Raw genomic sequence first — 16665 nt, 5'->3', positions numbered from 1 at the left:
TCTCTGATAACCTACAATCTAGACACTCCAACAGTTTTCACCAGGAGCCGAATCATCCGCAGAGGTGACTTCCTCTCCAAAACAAACAGACCAGGTGATTTAAACCAGTAAAGACACTGAATAAGCAGTTTCACATAAAAAAAAGCAATATGTTTTCCCAATTTGTGGACATTTTCAGCTGCTGTTCTTCATCTTCGAGTTAGCTGCTAACTACTACATCACACCTGTCCCCTTCACGATCCTGTCCTGCCGCCTGTCCTTATTGCACAGACGTCGATTTGGCTCGGTTACTACCTCCGCTGCCAGCTTAAAAGTGCATCAACTCTGTCCCCCCATTCCGAGATCGTACCTTTTATAGAGAGCCCTGAGGCGGAATAATGGTACAAAATTCCTGCCTTGAACAGGCAGTGTAAAAGGGGCAAATGTTTCTCTGATGGTCTTTGGCTTGTTGCAGACAGGCTGCTAGCCCAGCACCTGCTAATGTGCGCTCACCTTTTTTCTCTAATAACTTCAGATCCAGACGTTCAGGAGGTTTTTACAGGGAGCTGTATTATTCGCAGACGTCTCTTCCTCTCTAAAATGAATTGATTTGATGAAATGTAAATGATTTAGACCGACAAAAACTTTGAATAAAGCAGTCTAACTTTTAAAAAATCTTTTTTTTCTGACACTTTTCAGCTCATCACTGAGGGACTCCTAACAACAGTAGCTGGTGTGAAAACATGAATAACCCTGTCTAGAATCAGTGTTTACTTTGACTGTTCTGGGCTACTGTAGAAAGATGGCGGTGCAACATGGCAGACTCTGCGGACAAGGACCCAGCTCCCTATGTAGATATAAACAGCTCAATCAAAGGTAACGAACACACGTGATTTTTACTTTCAGGTGATTATACACTAAAGACAACATATTCATTATATTATATTCCATTTCTTCCCCTAAATCCTACACACTGCACCTTTAACGAGCTAGTGTATGAAATTATACTCATATTCAGCTAATCCTGACTTTGGTGGTGACCCCCCGGAGCCAAGTCATAGAAACCTGGAGAATCACTCCTGCAAAGATCAGAGATCAAAGCTGCACAAAAAGGAGAAGAGATGACAGTTTTGCCTCTGAATCAAATACCTGCAAGCTATATCAAGCTGCAAACTTATTTTAGTAAACACAGTAAATTGAATGTGAAGAGATAGATAAATAAAAAAGGCTCGCAGACAAATAAAGATGAGAGTTGGAACCTTGCATACTGCCTTTCAGCATCTGAGGAGCTCGCCGGTTCAAGTAAACAAAATACACCACAAAAGATATTAGGGTATACAGTAAAAACCACACACCAGCCTACACACACCGAGGCACAAACACACACCCCTGCGCGCTGAATGCAAGATATTCCGAGAGGCGTAGAGGCGAGGAACGGAAGGAAGGGAGTGTAGAGAGGAAAGAGAAAGCAGGAGAGAAAGAGAGGGAGAGAGAAAGAGCGCATCCTGGGATGCAGAATGCCAAATACAGTGAGATAAGAGTTAATGTATCCCCCCCAGCCCCCTCTTCATCCCTCCCGTTTGGCTCTCTCTTTCTTCCTCCCTCCATCTATCCCTCCCTCCCTCCCTCCTACTCCTCCTCCGCCTCCTCCCCGTTTGCTTTGAGGGATGAATAATAACTGCTGCTCTGAGATTTCCTCCCTCGTTTTTCAAAGCGCAGAACGGAGATGGGGAAGGTCTGCCTGGCCCGGGTTGCGCGTGCGGGCTCGCACACACACAAAAGCGGAGACAAGCACTGACGCACGCGCTGGAGCACACACAGACGCACGCACACACACCGTCTTGTTCTCGCTGCTCGCCTGGAGCAGGGAAATCAGATCTCCTCCAGAGAAAGGCGGGGGGGCTTAGGCGCTGTAGGGAGCCCATACAAAAAATCCCCTGCAAGCACGTATAGGCCTATACACACCACAAAACCCACACGCAGCATCGAGGGAAACCAAGAATAACTAGGAGGATGCGAGCTGCCTCCTGGAGCGACAGGGTGAACTCAAGGTTATAGACACATCACCGGTTCAAGCCCTGTCAACAGGGCCAATCCGTCCACGCTGAGGCACTGCTCTGCGGGGCACGTAACCCATGATTGCTCAAAGGCAACTGGCTCTCCTGCCATGTGCCTTGCTTTGGAGGTTTAAGAGAAAGCTTTAAAAAGAGGAGGGTGGGTGGGGACACTAAATGGGGATGCTGGTTTCTCCCTGCTTGGTGTCAAAAGGGGTAAAGGGAGGTAGGGGCTGTTTAAGGGGAGCGAAAAGTCCTCATGAAAGACGAGAAGGCTGTCCAGGAGGAGCACTTGCACATCAAGCCGCGACGCGCCACAGAAATCAGCGGCTAGGTTCCGAGGAGAGGGCTTATTTATGCAAACAGGCGTACAAGCGCGCACAGTAGGAATCTAGACAAGCCTTGTAAACAAACACACACCCACACCATAAAGCACACAGGGGAGGCGATGTGAGAAGCAGACTGTGAAAACTCTAGTCGTGCCCGGGCAGTGCTTCCACACACACACACAATCACACACACGAGGAGCTGCGAGAGAGAGACTGAAGTGGTGGAGAGGGAGGGAAAAGAAGGACAAAGGGAGAAGGAGGAGAAGGAGGAGGGATAAGTGCGAAGGTGTGAGTGTCTGGTGCTACTTTTGTGTTGCCAAATGAGGGCAAGAGAATGAGCGAGAGAGAGATGTGTACGGTAAAGTGATGTATAATGACTCGTCAGTGCATGTGTGTGCGAGCGCGGGCGAGGAAAAAGTAGGAACGCTTTCCCATTTCAATTCGCAACAGCTGGTGTCGAATTAACACATTTACCAGTGTGCATTTGGAACAGATTAAAATTGTGTGTGGCGTGCGACTGTCTGTGTGTGTGTGTGTGTGTGTGTGTGTGTGTGTGTGTGTGTGTGTGTGTGTGTGTGCGCATGCTTGTGTGTGTGGTAGCAGATGAGGGCCAAAAACAAGAGTGTGTTTGTGTGTGGGAGTGTCTGTGTATTAACGCAATGGATCAGGGCAGGGAGAAATGGCAGAGAGGGAGAGAGGGAGAGAGGGAGAGCAGCAGCAGGGAGGGATGTAGAGCTAGCGAGCGAAGGGGGGAGAGAAAGAGGGAGAGAAAGAAGGAGAGAAAGAGGGAGAGAAAGAGCTCTACCCGACGGCTTTAGCTGCTGCCCTGGGCCGTCTCTCTAAGCCCTGTTTAGGAGGCTTTGGAGCTCAGATAGAAATAATCCCCCACTCAGACACACACACACGCTAGGCATGCACACACACAAAAATAAAAAACGCACACACAAACACACAGGAAAATGCTCACAAACAGACGCACGCTAGACAAAAAAAAAAGCACACACTCAAGTCGGGGTGGACAAAACAAGCACACACGCACACGCAGCAACAAGCAGCGACAGCACATTCGCCTTGACACGAAACCAACCACCCGCCTACACACACACACAACACACACACAGAGGCACGCACAGAAACACACACACTGAGGCTGTCTGCCGTGCGCTGCTTCCGCACGGCAGAGCACAGCGACATCAGCACGGCACCGTGACAAACACTTTACACACTCCAGCACTCAGCAGAGGGGAGGGAAAGGAAGGAGGGTGAGATGGAGGAAGAGGGGAGGAGGCGGAGGAGGATATGAGCCAGGGGGGAGGGAGGTGAGTGAGAAGGGGAAGGAGGGAGGGGAGGCTAACAAATTAATAGGAGCCGGAGATATATACAGCCAGAGCTGCTGAACGGGGGAGGTGGCGGCGGCGGTGGTGGTGGTGGTGGAGGAGGAGGAGGACGAGAGAGCAATTCATTCCCGTTTTCTCCTCGTTCGCTCTCTGGAGAAAGGCAGAGCAGAGCGGAGCTGAGCGAGAGCGTGTTTGCTCAAGAGAAGGGGAGAGGAAGACAGAGAGAAAGAGAGGGCTTTGTGTGGCAGAGGAGAGGAAAAGTGGAGGAAGAGGTAGTGGTGGTGGTGGGGAGGCGACATAAAAACACAGAAGGAGAAAGACAGCGTGGAAGTGTGGAAATAAAAGGGGGCTATAACAAAGACGATCTGAGCGTAAAAGGAGGAAGAGAGGAAGAGAAAGTGACATTAAGGGAAGGCAGGAAGGAGGGGAAGGGGGTTCGGAGTATGCACAGAGTGCAGTTTGTCATCTTCATCAGCCGACAGTTGGGGCACAGGAGGGAGGAGGAGAAGGGGAGTGGAATGGATGGAGAGGTGAAGGAGGAGGAGGAGAGGACGAGGTGAGGGGAAGAGAAGGGAAGGGGGGATGGGCGGTGTTTAAGCGGAGCCTTTGAGAGATGTTGACCCTGTAATTGACCTGTGTCTCCGCCTACATCGCCGTGGCGACAAGCAGAGCCGCTGCAGCTAATCACTTAGTAACCCTGACCTGTCAATCACACCGGGGAGGGAGGGAGGGAAGGGAAGGAAGGGAGCAGTAGCAAATGAAAGAAAGAAAGAGGGAGACAGAGGGTGAGGAAGGGAGTGAAGGAGTAATAACAGCACTGGGGTTATCATTTACTGGACCACCCGCCTCCTTCCACCAACCCTCAGCCCGACGAAGCCCTGGTTTTAAAAAAGCCAATAAAATGCACAATGCCTCCAACACACACACACACACACACACACACACACACACACACACACACACACACACACAATCTCCTTTAGTGCTCGCGCTGCTACAGAGAGCGCGAGGCTTTCTCGGAGTTCAGATAAGAGAGAGCAAGAGATGAGGACGGGAAAGGCAGAGTGGCGAGGAGGGGGAGGGAGGGAGGGAGAGGGTGACGGGCTGAGAAGAGATAAGATAGCAGAGTGAACATGCAAATAAAACAACAGAGCGCGGAGTTTATGTGCCGTTTAAGTGTGTGTGTTACCTGTTGATGAGGGGGAAGATGGACACCAGGAGGTAAACGGAGGGGTACCACTTCAACGGCTTGATCTCCTCAGCCAAGGAAACCTGGAGGGGGAGAGGGGAGGAAAAAAGAGACTACTGACCCATGTGGAGAAACTGAATTGCTCACATTAACACTCTCAAACACACACACACACACACACACAGACACACACACACACAGAGTCCGTGTTGTAACTGCAAGATCAGTGCACCGAGGCAAACAACAAAGGCCAATTAAACCCTAATAAAATATTAACTTGCTGATAATACGCAATATCCACACACAGTTATGAGAAGAAACGGGGATTCCAATTAAACGGGAGAGCCAATACTTCTTTTTTTGCCCTAATGTGAACGGGGGATGAATTCAATATCTCGTGGACAAGCAGACAAGCAAGGCAGCAAGACAGAGAGATGCGGCAGCAGCAGCTAAAAGTCGAGGAGGGGGAGAGCCTGGCGGTGGAGAGCTTTTACAAGCCGTTATCTAATTCCCCGGAGAGGAGGACTCTTGCGCCCGGAAGAGGCTGAGAAGCGCGGCCCCTGGATCGATTTTCTGCGCTGTGCTGTTTTTCCTCCCCTCCTTCTCCTCCTCCCTCTCAACCACCACCACCCCCCCTTAGGCTAGGACGCAGTAGCAGCGCAAAGCCTCCCTCTCTTTCTCTTTTTCGCTCACACTCACACACACACACAGTCGGAGCCAGGAGGCAGGCCCACAAGCTCTGGTCTCTACCCCCACATGCTGGAAATTAATTACTCACCAGAAAGACCCCGAGGCGTGCAAGCTCTAACGCAGGCATTTTAAACAATTCAAATGAAAATCACGAGAGCCCCCCGGTGGTATTTTATCTTATGTGTGTGTGTGTGTGCGAGCGGAGGGGAGGAGGGGGCAATGGATATAAGAGCCAAGTTTCCACCGTGTAACGTATGCTGGCTGTATGTGATCAACTGAGGGGAAGACCGGTCTGTAACAGCATAAACCCAAAGGCAAACATTAAGCTTAGCCCTATTAATGTCTATCGTGATGGGAAGCTCTGACATCACCGGCCATGTCGAGCTCTGCCTGTTGTCATCTCAAGTGTGTGTGTGTGCGTGTGTGCATGGGATGAATGTGTCATTGGGAGAAAGGAAAAGGGCAAGCCAGGAGCCTGACGGATGCTAAGTGGAAAAGGAGATTTGCGGGTGTATGAGGCATTGTGGGTCTATTTCTCAGGGGGGGAAAAAGGTTCCAGAAATTGGGTTTGAAAGAATACACGGAGCCAGTAATCTCAGATAAAATTTAGGTGAGGTGTAGAGGCAGGCATTTGAGGAATTTCAATGCGCAAGAGACAGGATGTGGAATAGGAGGAGGAGGAGGAGGAGGAAGAGCCCGGCTAAAGAGCCTGGTGTTTTTAATCACAGTCCTCCCGTGTCAGAGGCCCCTGTGCTGCTCGGGAAGCAGAGGGGAATGAAACCGTAATTATGTGCGGCGGGCGCAGCGGTCCCGACGTTAATGACGCACGCTAGATTACAGACGGTTATCAGGGAGCAACCCGTCCCCTTCACCACCCACTGCACTCACCCTCGCTTGCAGAGAGGAAAGAGAGAAAAAAAAAAAACCTGCGCTAAAAATAACAGCATCAGGTTTTCCCAAATGCACTTGAACATCAAATTCAAGGACTTTTCAAAAAGGTCTTTTCAGAGTGAAAATCAAGGACTAAAACTTGTTTAAAATTTCAATAAGAAATGTTTTTCATGCATGTTTTTGCTGCAGTATTAAGACAAATATCCATCACAGGGTTTTTTTCTTCATGATGAGAGTGTATTTGTAATTTATACTGTGAGGCTATGTTTGTTTTACTGCTGCAACTTTCAGTCTCAACATTTAAAAGGTCCAGTGTGTAGGATTTAGGGGGATATGCTGGCAGAAATGGAATATAATAAGTTGGTTTTCTTTAGCGTATAATCATCTGAAAGTAAGAATCATCACGTAGTTGTTACCTTAGGATGAGCCATTTATATCTAGATAGGGAGCAGGTCCTCTTCCACGGTGTCTGCCATGTTGCACCACCATGTTTCTACAGTAGCCCAGAACATGCAAACCATACACTGGTTCTAGACAGGGCCATTCACATTTTCGCATCAACCACCGTAGAGAGTTCCCTCCGTAATGAGCTGAATAGCGTGATTTTTTTTTAAAGTGAAACTGCTTTATTCAGTGTTTTTGCTGGTTTAAATCCCAGAGAGGAAGATTAGAGAGGAAGATATATCTGTGGATATTTCAGCTCTCCGTTAAAAACCTCCCGAACGTCTGGATCTGCGGTTACCATAGAAAAAAGGTGAGCAGGCATTAGCAGTTGCTGAGCTAGCGGCCTGTCTGCAACAAGCAAAACAGCATCAGAGAAACATTTGCCCCTTTTACGCTGCCAGTTCAAGGCAGGAATTTCAGGCCAATATTTTGCCTCGGGGCTCTCTATAAAAGGTACGATCTTGGAATGGAGGGACAGAGTTGACACACTTTGAAGCTGGCAGCGGAGGTTGTAACTGAGATAAATTGATGTCTGTGTAAAAGGGGCAGCTGGTAGGACAGGATCATGATGGGGACGGGTGTGACGTTTTGGCCATGTATTATTTGTGTGACCCACCACTGGGCGCTTTAAGAAGTTAATAGTAGTTAGCTGCTAACTCAAAGAAGAAAAGCAGCTGAAAATGTCCACAAACTGGGAAAACACTGAGGTCTGGGAGCTCCTTACACTCAGAGCAGAGGAAGAGCTCAGCCGCTATTTACCAGGGACAATAACTGGTTGCTATTGTCATGCTAATACCATTTATATTGTTTGAAGAAATGCTGCGGATGCGTCTAGAGGCCGACGCTAATGTGTTACATGTCAGGCCCATCACACGTCCTTTGCTTCTGTGATGCCGGCATGATGTCTAAGATCACACACTGGGGCAGCATGATGCCGCCCTTGCTTGATTCTGTGTAAAAATGCAAAGGCAGCATAAAGAAGGGACTCTGCAGTGGCCCTATAGTATGATCACTGTATAAAAAGGGCTACTGATTTGTAACTTAAAATTGACTTGTTTAGTGTTTTTACTGATTTTAATCACCTGGTCCGTTTGTGTTAGAGAGGAACGGACCTCTGCAGATAATTTGACTCCCAGTAAAAAAAAAAAAAACCCTGAACAATGAGCACAAAGGGAATCCCAATCACGAGTTCACCCTCGGCCCATGGGAGAAGTTTCAGCTGGTTGCAATCTGCAATCCTTACCGCTAGATGCCACTAAATCCTACACACTGCTCCTTTAAGCCCTCTTGGATGAGAAGTGTCTGAAGAAAAAGAAAAATGGATATCTAAACATCTACAATATCATGACAGCTAAGCAAACTCAGGGAGATACAACTGAAAGCTCCAGAACGGCTAGAAAATGGCACTTTTGGTGAGACTGTTCTGACGACTAGAGTGCCATATTTTAATTATTTTCTTTAATTCTTTCTTCAAATACTTTGGCTGCTAATTTGTTTTTCTTGAACGCAGAAACAAAGATTTTCAGGGACAGCTGAAACCCAAAAGCATCCTGTCAAGAAACCAGGAGTAATGCAGAGGGCTCAAAGCAACACTCTTTATGGCAGCCGGGGAGTCGATCCCTACAAAAGGAGGTGTATGTGTTTTGTCAAAGCCACGTGTCGCACTTGAGAGCCCTCGAGAGCCCTTGAGAGACAAACCCAACTGTCCTTGCAGCTTAGTCATAGTTAGGATGTTCTTCAGGATGTTGGCGACATGTGAAAAGTAAAATTTGGCACTTCAATAAGGATACAGAAGTAACACTCACCAAAAAAACAAGGTTGTGAATGCGGGCACACACACATATTCAGACACACGAGTAGACACATTGCATTGTGACTCAAGGCAAAGCTTGTGTGGATCAGTAAACAAACACCCGGGGAAGATAACGAACAAGCAGCTCGCTGTTTGCTCAGCCAGCTTTGTTGCTACCCGACGGGACTGAGCTGCTGTGTGTGCAGTTGTGCAAATGTGTTTAAAGGTGTGTGTGTGTGTGTGTGTGTGTGTGTGTCTGTGTCTGTGTCTGTGTCTGTGTGTGTGTGAGAGTGTGCACGGCCTGACTTAAACACCCTCTTCTGAATATCCTCCTGCTGACCTGTGCTGCTGCAAGACCTTGTGGCGCTCGTTTGTGTGTGTGTACTCATGCATGACCACAAACAAATTGCTCGGGACACACAGAGATGTGTCACAACCATGTGACTGACGGCCCTGATAACTGCCAACGCTAGTTATGTACGTCATCACTCCAGCCAGATACACACACACGCACACACACGCACTGATAGCGAGGCAGGGGGATGGTGCCAGGCTGAGTCAGACAGAGAGGGAGAGGAAAAAGATCAAGAATGGCGAACGCAGGAAACTACAGGCGTGAACACAAAACATGAGAAGCGATCGTGTGTGTGTGACACAGTTACAGAGAACATGTGAGGCGCAGAAGGAGGGAGATGTGGCGAAGTGAATGCAAATAACCAGAGCCAGGGGTCTTCAGACACCCAGCAGGATTCGCTTTCTCTAGTTTACACCTGCTGCTACACACACACACACACACACACACACACACACGCACGCACACACGCACACACGCACACATACACACACACATATGAGCCAGAGCTCGCTGGCTTGGCAAGCACAATCGGGGAGGCTGTTGTTGTTGTTTTAAAGCATCGCAGCGCGTGCATAAACTCTCATAAATATTCATGTCCATGAACCTGGCTTGCTGCTTTATTCATGCTGGGTATGAGTACAAGAGTGAGAGAGACGGAGGGAGGGAGTGAGTGAAAGAGAGAAAACGAAAGAGGGGGAAAAAGAGAGCACGAGCAAAGAGAGAAAAACAGATGGAAATGAGGAGAGTGACTGGGAAAGAGAAATACGAGGAAACGGAGAGTGTGATAAAAACCACTGCTAACTTATTTACACTCTGCGCTACACATAGCAATTAGCCCACATCAACAGCGTGTGTGTAAGTTGCTGCCACACATTCATGCACACACACACACACACACACATCACTTGTGAGGGTTACGCCAGTTCAGTGTGCAGTAATTACATCTGCCACTTAGGGGCAGCATCTACATAACCTTAACCCTTACCTGACCCCCCCCCCCCCACACACACACACACACACACACACACCTTACCCTGCGGGGTGGAGGTGTGACAACAGCAGAGAGACTGAGGAAGGAGGGGTGAGGTAAGGAAAAGCAAGACGACGAGTGACTGCTGCTTTTAACTTTTCATGAGTAGCGCTGTGACACTGACCACCTCTGTGGAGGATTTTAAGGCTTTACATTTTAATGACTCGGCGTCTCCATAGTTATGCATGATGTGTGGGCAGCTGAGGGGTTTAGTGTCTTGTTGGAGGACACTTCAACAAGATGCAGCGTCTGTAGCCGGCAGGCCAGATGAAATGATATAGTCCAAGAGAAGAAACATTTTCCAGTGCGAGCATTTTACCAGCAATCCATTATTTAATTTAAAGGGGCACTCCAGCGATTCAGTGGTGCACTTCCATAAAGTTATGGGACTCACAAGAGACACGTTTCAAAAGAATATTTAAATCAAAACAGGAAAGGCCAAAACATTTTTTAGTGAAGCACTGAAAAGTCATTCTACATTTCCCACAATGCAACCAATAACATTGTTTTGTTAGACCCCTCTTGCCCTGTTTCGACAGGCTGAGCATTACCCCCCATGACTGAGGCTCCATCCAATACACTTTTACTTAAAAATGCGTAACTATTGCTACGTTTATACCAAGTGTCCACATTATTTAATCATTGGAACCCAAAATCGTAGACATTTGAAAAGCTGTTGACCCTGTCTTAATTCTAAAATTCTGGGGTTGCATTTTAGTCTGGACGAGCGGAAACGTAGACGTAGACATAGAAATGTTTGCTTCCCAATTGGGTCTTATCAGTCACGATGTGTCAAGCCAAGACATTAAAGCTAGGCCTAACTTACATACCTTTTGAAATTTTAACCTTCTGTGTGGGTACACCTTTCCCGTTGACATGGCATCCACCGGCAATGGATAATACTAAATGATGGATAATCTAATATGTCACCGTATTTGCTTTGCTTTGTTTTCTGTTTTCCGCCTCCTTGACCACCTTATAATCATGTGTTACTTTGAGTAGCAGTTCCACCTCATCGTTGGTCCAAGCAAAGAAATTGCTGGTTTTACTTTTCGCCGTTTCCTTAGTATTTTCTGTAACTCACCCGTTTACAATGGCACACGCATTCCCAGTGTTCGTGAATGGTAATGTGATATGCATTTTCAGCCATGTTATATGGACCATAGACTGTATATAAAAGGTGGACACCATGAAAGCTCCTTAAAAGTGAAGCTAAAACATCTCCATCGCCCAATGGTGGCTGGCCTCAGTACCAGCCCCTCAAAGTTAGCATACAGGACATGGGTTAAACTAAAACCTCAAAGTACTCATCAAATTAATTTTTCCCAAAGATGGTTTCTGCCATATAAAGTAGTTCTTCTCACACTGATGCATGCTCAAGTCTTCATTTTTCTTATAAGTTTGGGTTTAATTAGTTATTTGCTGCTTCAAAAAGGGGGTTTGATGTCATGATTGACAGCTAAAGGCTCAAACATACTCGGGCAGAACATACGCGGAACGGACTCCGCGGAGGTCCGCGGGGACTCAAAGCGGACGTCCGCAAGCCCTGTGCGCACAAAGCTCAGATTTTACGACCGCGCAGACTCCGCTCCACGCACCAGTGATTGCTCGGCATGTATTTTTCACATCGCGGGGATTCCTCACGGACATTTTTACAGGAAACTACAACGCGGAAGTGCGCTCGACTACGGGAGCCCGAATGACTGTGGACATTCCTCGCGTAGTCCGTTCTGCGTACGTTCCGCCCGAGTATGTTCGGGCCTTTAGTGTGCCAATCAGCGTGCTCGCAGTCAGTGGGGTTGTTCAATATTGATAAAACGCTCTTTCAAAATTAAAATGTATTAGTGTGGATGTGGCCTAAAATAACCTTTAAACTGCCAATATACTCCATCAGAAGAGCTTGTCAGATGGTCACATCGCCTATCTCCTGTCGGATTAAGAGGAGGGAGCTGTGTCCAACCATTTCTGCAACTCTCTGACAATCTAACATTCACGCTGTCCTTTTTCGTGTGCACAGCCACGTACAACACTGTGAATGCCTTCCAGGATAGACTGTCTAAAAATGAATCCCATTTTTCAACGATATCATGTCTCCATCCTCTCTTTGATGGCTTCAGCTCAAGTATAAACACTGCTGATATTCCATCATGGTCAGACAACACATCTTATGAACAGGTTCTGTTCGAGCACAAGGTTGCATTCACACCAAATCAGGCGTTGCAGCGATTAGCAGCAAGGTTGTGCGAAAGTGTGTCACTTAAATGACCTATATGTGGGGGAGTGAAGGGTGGAGACCAACTCTAGAAAGCCAATCTCCCGATCTCGGCGACTGCTTATCTGTTTTTGTTTATATTGGCTTTAAAAATCTGGAGAATTTTTGTTGATTATCATTGCTGTCGAATCTCTTCTGCCACAAAACATGTATGTACACACACATAAAGGGAGCGCTCTCCTTTGTAGGACAGTACACAAGAGCATCTGATGCATACTTTGTTTTTTCTGTTACTTACTAGTACTTAATGACAGAAAGAGACAGTAGCCCCTTTTACATTGCCTCTTCAAGGCAGGAATTTTATGCTGTCACGCTGCCTCGCCATTCTGTCTAGAGTTGTCTTGCCTTTAAGCCGTCAGCGAAGGACAGCACCAAAACGATGTCTGTATAAAAGGGACATCCAACAGGAATGGATCATGGGCAGTTTTGATGATGTGTTATGCATGCTGCTCACAGCCAGGAGATTTAAAAAGTAGCTGATAGCAGTTAGCAGCTAACTCAAATCAGAACAATCAAATTAGGAAAACAATGAGGCCTGGGAGCTCCTTACCCTCCGAGCAGAGGACGAGATCGGCTGCCATATAACAGGGATGGTAAATAATTGTTATCGCCATGTTAATGCCATTGTTATTGTTTAGAAAGTGCTGCCAAAGAATCTGTTATATGTCACACTAGAGGCCGATGCTGTTGTGTTAGATGTCACTCCCCCAGCTTTCACAAGCTACACACTGGAGCAGCATGATGCTACCATCATTTGGTTCTGTGTAAAAATGCAAGGCAGCATAAAGAGGGGACCTCATAGTGGCATCCCCTGGGCCCCACCACTGTAACCTAGAGGCATTACACACATTAAAATGAATGGGAGTGGCGTTTTCGCCTCAACACTGGATTTGGTGTGAATGCAGCCTAAAACATTCATGCCACGATTAGCCAGCTGTGTGGAGTTGAGAAAGGAGCCAGGGTTTGGACTTTACTTTCAAGCTCTGTTTTTTCATCCTTACACAGCTCTTTCTGTCACTTTTCATGTGAACAACCAAGTGCAACACTGTGAATGCCTTCCAGGAGAGACTGTCTGAAAATGTGCAGCATTTTTAAATGATATCATGTCTCCTTCCTCTCTTTGACAGCCTGCTTTTGAAATCGCCTTCCAGTGTAGTTGTCGGGCTCAGGTAAAAACACTTTTGATATCTGTCGTGGTCCAGCAACACGTTTTATGAGCTAGTTCTGTGTGAGCATAACCCGACACAAGTAATATCAGTGGAGAACCCCTTTAAGATAAGAGGAAAAATGCATCATCATTTACAAAAGTAATATGAATTAATTACAATTAATTTTCTTGCCCTGTTTCTTGATCTGACTTCTCGAGGTATTGGTATATTTTAACATTTCCCCCTCTGTTTCAGTAAGGTCAGGAGCAGAACGGAGAGGCTCAACATGTATAAGTGTGCACCCACATTTAAATATACACACACAGGCACACACATAGTGATAAGTGTAGGAGTCACGAGGTCAAATTGCTCCCTGCTGTTTGACACCTACCCAGCGTGACCACAAAAGCTAATCCTGCACACACTCTAATCCTCACGCTCTGTGTGCAAGCGTGTATACAATATGTGTGAGTGTGTGTTGAGAAATGTGATGGTCAGACAGGCCGTTACCTTTCGTCTCTCCCTCTCTGGGTTGAAGGTTCCCAACCATGACTGCATCTGTGCAGAAAAGACACAAAATGGAAAGGTCAGGGCAGTTACTTTGGCCAACAGCAACAACAACAACAACAAAAAAAAAAGCAGAATTGTGATGTGTTCATTTAAATGTTTTTTCCTAGAGAGGAGTGGACTTAGGTTTAGAGGCGAGTTCCTGCAGTGACAAGCTGGAACAAATGTCACATTGGCTATCACACCAACGCAAAATTCTTACCCATCCCCGCAAAATTGCCTAATTCACAGCAGAGTGCTGAGCCTAGAGGCAGAGGGGAGCACTTAGACAGCTCCCAGCATTTCACAAAAAAGAGGGAACTGATCAGCTTCAACGCACACAATATGACACGAGGAAGAAGAAGAAGAAGAAGAAGAAGAAGAAGAAAAGGCAATGGGTGTAGAGAAAGGGGAGACGTATTTTTTGAAGAAGTGTTAAAAGAAAAAGGAAAAAGTGGAGCAAACATGGCAGATCTGAGATCTCCAGAGAGAATGTGGGAATACTTTTCGCTCTTCCTCTGTCTCCTCTCTCGGGGGAATGCAGGGAAAATGTCAACAGACACGCGCAGGAAAACACACACGCACACACACTCACATGCACGCACACACCCATGCGCAAGACTGGGATTTGTAATGGTGGGACAGGGGGCGGGGGGCCGTAGGAAACCAGAAGGTTTATGTAACCCAAGACATCACAGACAAATCTCTGGAGGCCCAGTGTGAGCCTCGCACACACGCACAAAGAGGCTGCGTGAGCGATGCGCACTAACAGCTCCTCTGTTCTGCAATTTATTAACTCAATGTTGCCATGGTTTCTCAGTGCTGACGTGATTGTCATTGTAAATCTATGTGTGGCCATGGTGTGTTTGTGGAGTGCAAGAAGGGAAAAAAAACAGCCATTTGGTCATTAGACTGAACTTGTTCCAGAGCACCACCATCCATCAAAATCAGCAAACACTGATAATAAGTGGAATATCATTAGGCTTTAGCCAGGTCTCCGGTGTGTTGCTTTTGTTGCAAGTCTCTTTTAAGCCGCGCCACGGAAAGTCGAACAATTCAGCCAGTTAAGTGTTGAGGCGTGAGGCTTAAGAGGGAAGGAGTGGGCATGTACAAATCGCATCCATAAAACAAACACACCACCACACTCCCAGACCTTTCTGTCTGGCCTGATAATGACTCATTAGCTTTCAAATCCCTCCAGTTAGTATGAGCTCACACAGTCACTCAGACTGTGTCCGTGTTTTTCTAAATAATCCTGTTGTAAACGACTTGGACTTGGTAAACTTAATGAGCTATGGAGTCGCTTTCACCCACGATCCTCCCTCTCTCTCCCCCGTCTGTCTCTGGAAAGCGGAAAAACTTCCCCGTCCGGCTAACATCCCACCTCTCTTCACTCAGCCTCCTCGTCTTTATCCATTTCCCCGATGCGTCGCCACCTACCCTGCTTTCAAAGCTTTTGAAATTCTTTCAAGTGAGACAGCCTGCAGCTGAAAAGAGATAAGGCTTGAGCTCTTCATAAATATGATAGAGAAAGCAAAACGGCAGAATGAAGGGGGAGAGAGACATAGAAGCGGAAAGGGAAAACGAACAGGGGGGGTAGAGAGAGACAGAAAGAGAGACAGACGGAGGTGGAAGGAAAAGAGAAAAAACAAGAAAGGTGGAAAACAGAGATACAGAGAGAGACAGGAGGTTGCGGGAAAGACAGCTGAATACTGTGAGCTGAATGAGTTATGAGATGCTGGATGCAAACCAGCTACATTCAATTCATTCTCTTTATCACAGTCATGATAAAGAGCGCTGTAGTCTCTTTTCCCTTCCCTTCAGCTACCTGCTGTCTGTCTCCGAAGCCGTCTGTCTGCAGCTCGGCTATCTTTAAAATCTGTCTCAGCATCCCATCGCTCACTCTGCCACCCAAACAAAGAATGCCGCCATTAACGATGACAATTTATTATGAGTCTGATGTGGTTTTAACCTGATTCCCTCTCACCATGATTTTGTATTTGATGAATAACATCAGAAACCCACAAACATTTTGCTGTGACACATGTCTGCCACCACCTTTCCACTGGCAGTGCAGCCACACTGTGTCGTCAGATCAGGGGAATGAAAGCTATGTGAACTGCGTGGAATGCTGCCTCTGGGCTCCGACTGCACCCTTACAATGGAAAATCACACAGAGCTGACATGGGGAGGAGATCAACTAAGTAGTAAACCAATTAATCGACTGATCACCTAAACAATTTGACTGTTAAGAGTGGAATACGCTCATCACACAAGTACAGGAATCCCCTGGTGACATCTTAAGATAACTTGTTTGCCCAACCAACGATCCATAAAAACTTGAAGTGATCAATTTACAGTCACTTAAAACAGAGAAAAGAAGCTGGAACAAGTGCATCGTGTAATTATTAATTAAAGCCACTATGTATAGAGACAGACTTTGCATCTCTGACTTTGATGTCTCCCTCTGATAAGAAAAATCTGTGCTGTCTTCACACAAATAGTTATGTGACCTGAATATTTAGCAGCTTTAAAGATTTATTCAGGTTTATTAAAGCTTGTAGAAATTTTACTAAAAGGCCACGGTGATGTCTTAAAATAGCATATTT

At 46.7% G+C, this 16665-nt stretch overlaps 1 protein-coding gene across 2 annotated transcripts in view; it reads right to left on the bottom strand.

Moving 5' to 3' along the window:
• si:dkey-100n23.5 (cyclic AMP receptor-like protein A) overlaps positions 1-16665 on the bottom strand; it is a 76215-nt gene that overhangs the window by 26342 nt on the left and 33208 nt on the right. For both annotated transcript variants that reach the window (XM_049593620.1, XM_049593619.1), the window contains exons 10-11: positions 14021-14068; positions 4889-4971 (exon numbers count right to left, since the gene is read on the bottom strand). In XM_049593620.1, the coding sequence (XP_049449577.1) occupies positions 4889-4971; positions 14021-14068 (131 nt within the window). The remainder of the gene's footprint in view (positions 1-4888; positions 4972-14020; positions 14069-16665) is intronic.

The sequence above is a fragment of the Epinephelus fuscoguttatus genome, linkage group LG13, assembly GCF_011397635.1.
Source record: "Epinephelus fuscoguttatus linkage group LG13, E.fuscoguttatus.final_Chr_v1".
Taxonomy (NCBI): Eukaryota; Metazoa; Chordata; class Actinopteri; order Perciformes; family Serranidae; genus Epinephelus; species Epinephelus fuscoguttatus.
This window is presented reverse-complemented; position numbering and strand designations above follow the sequence as displayed.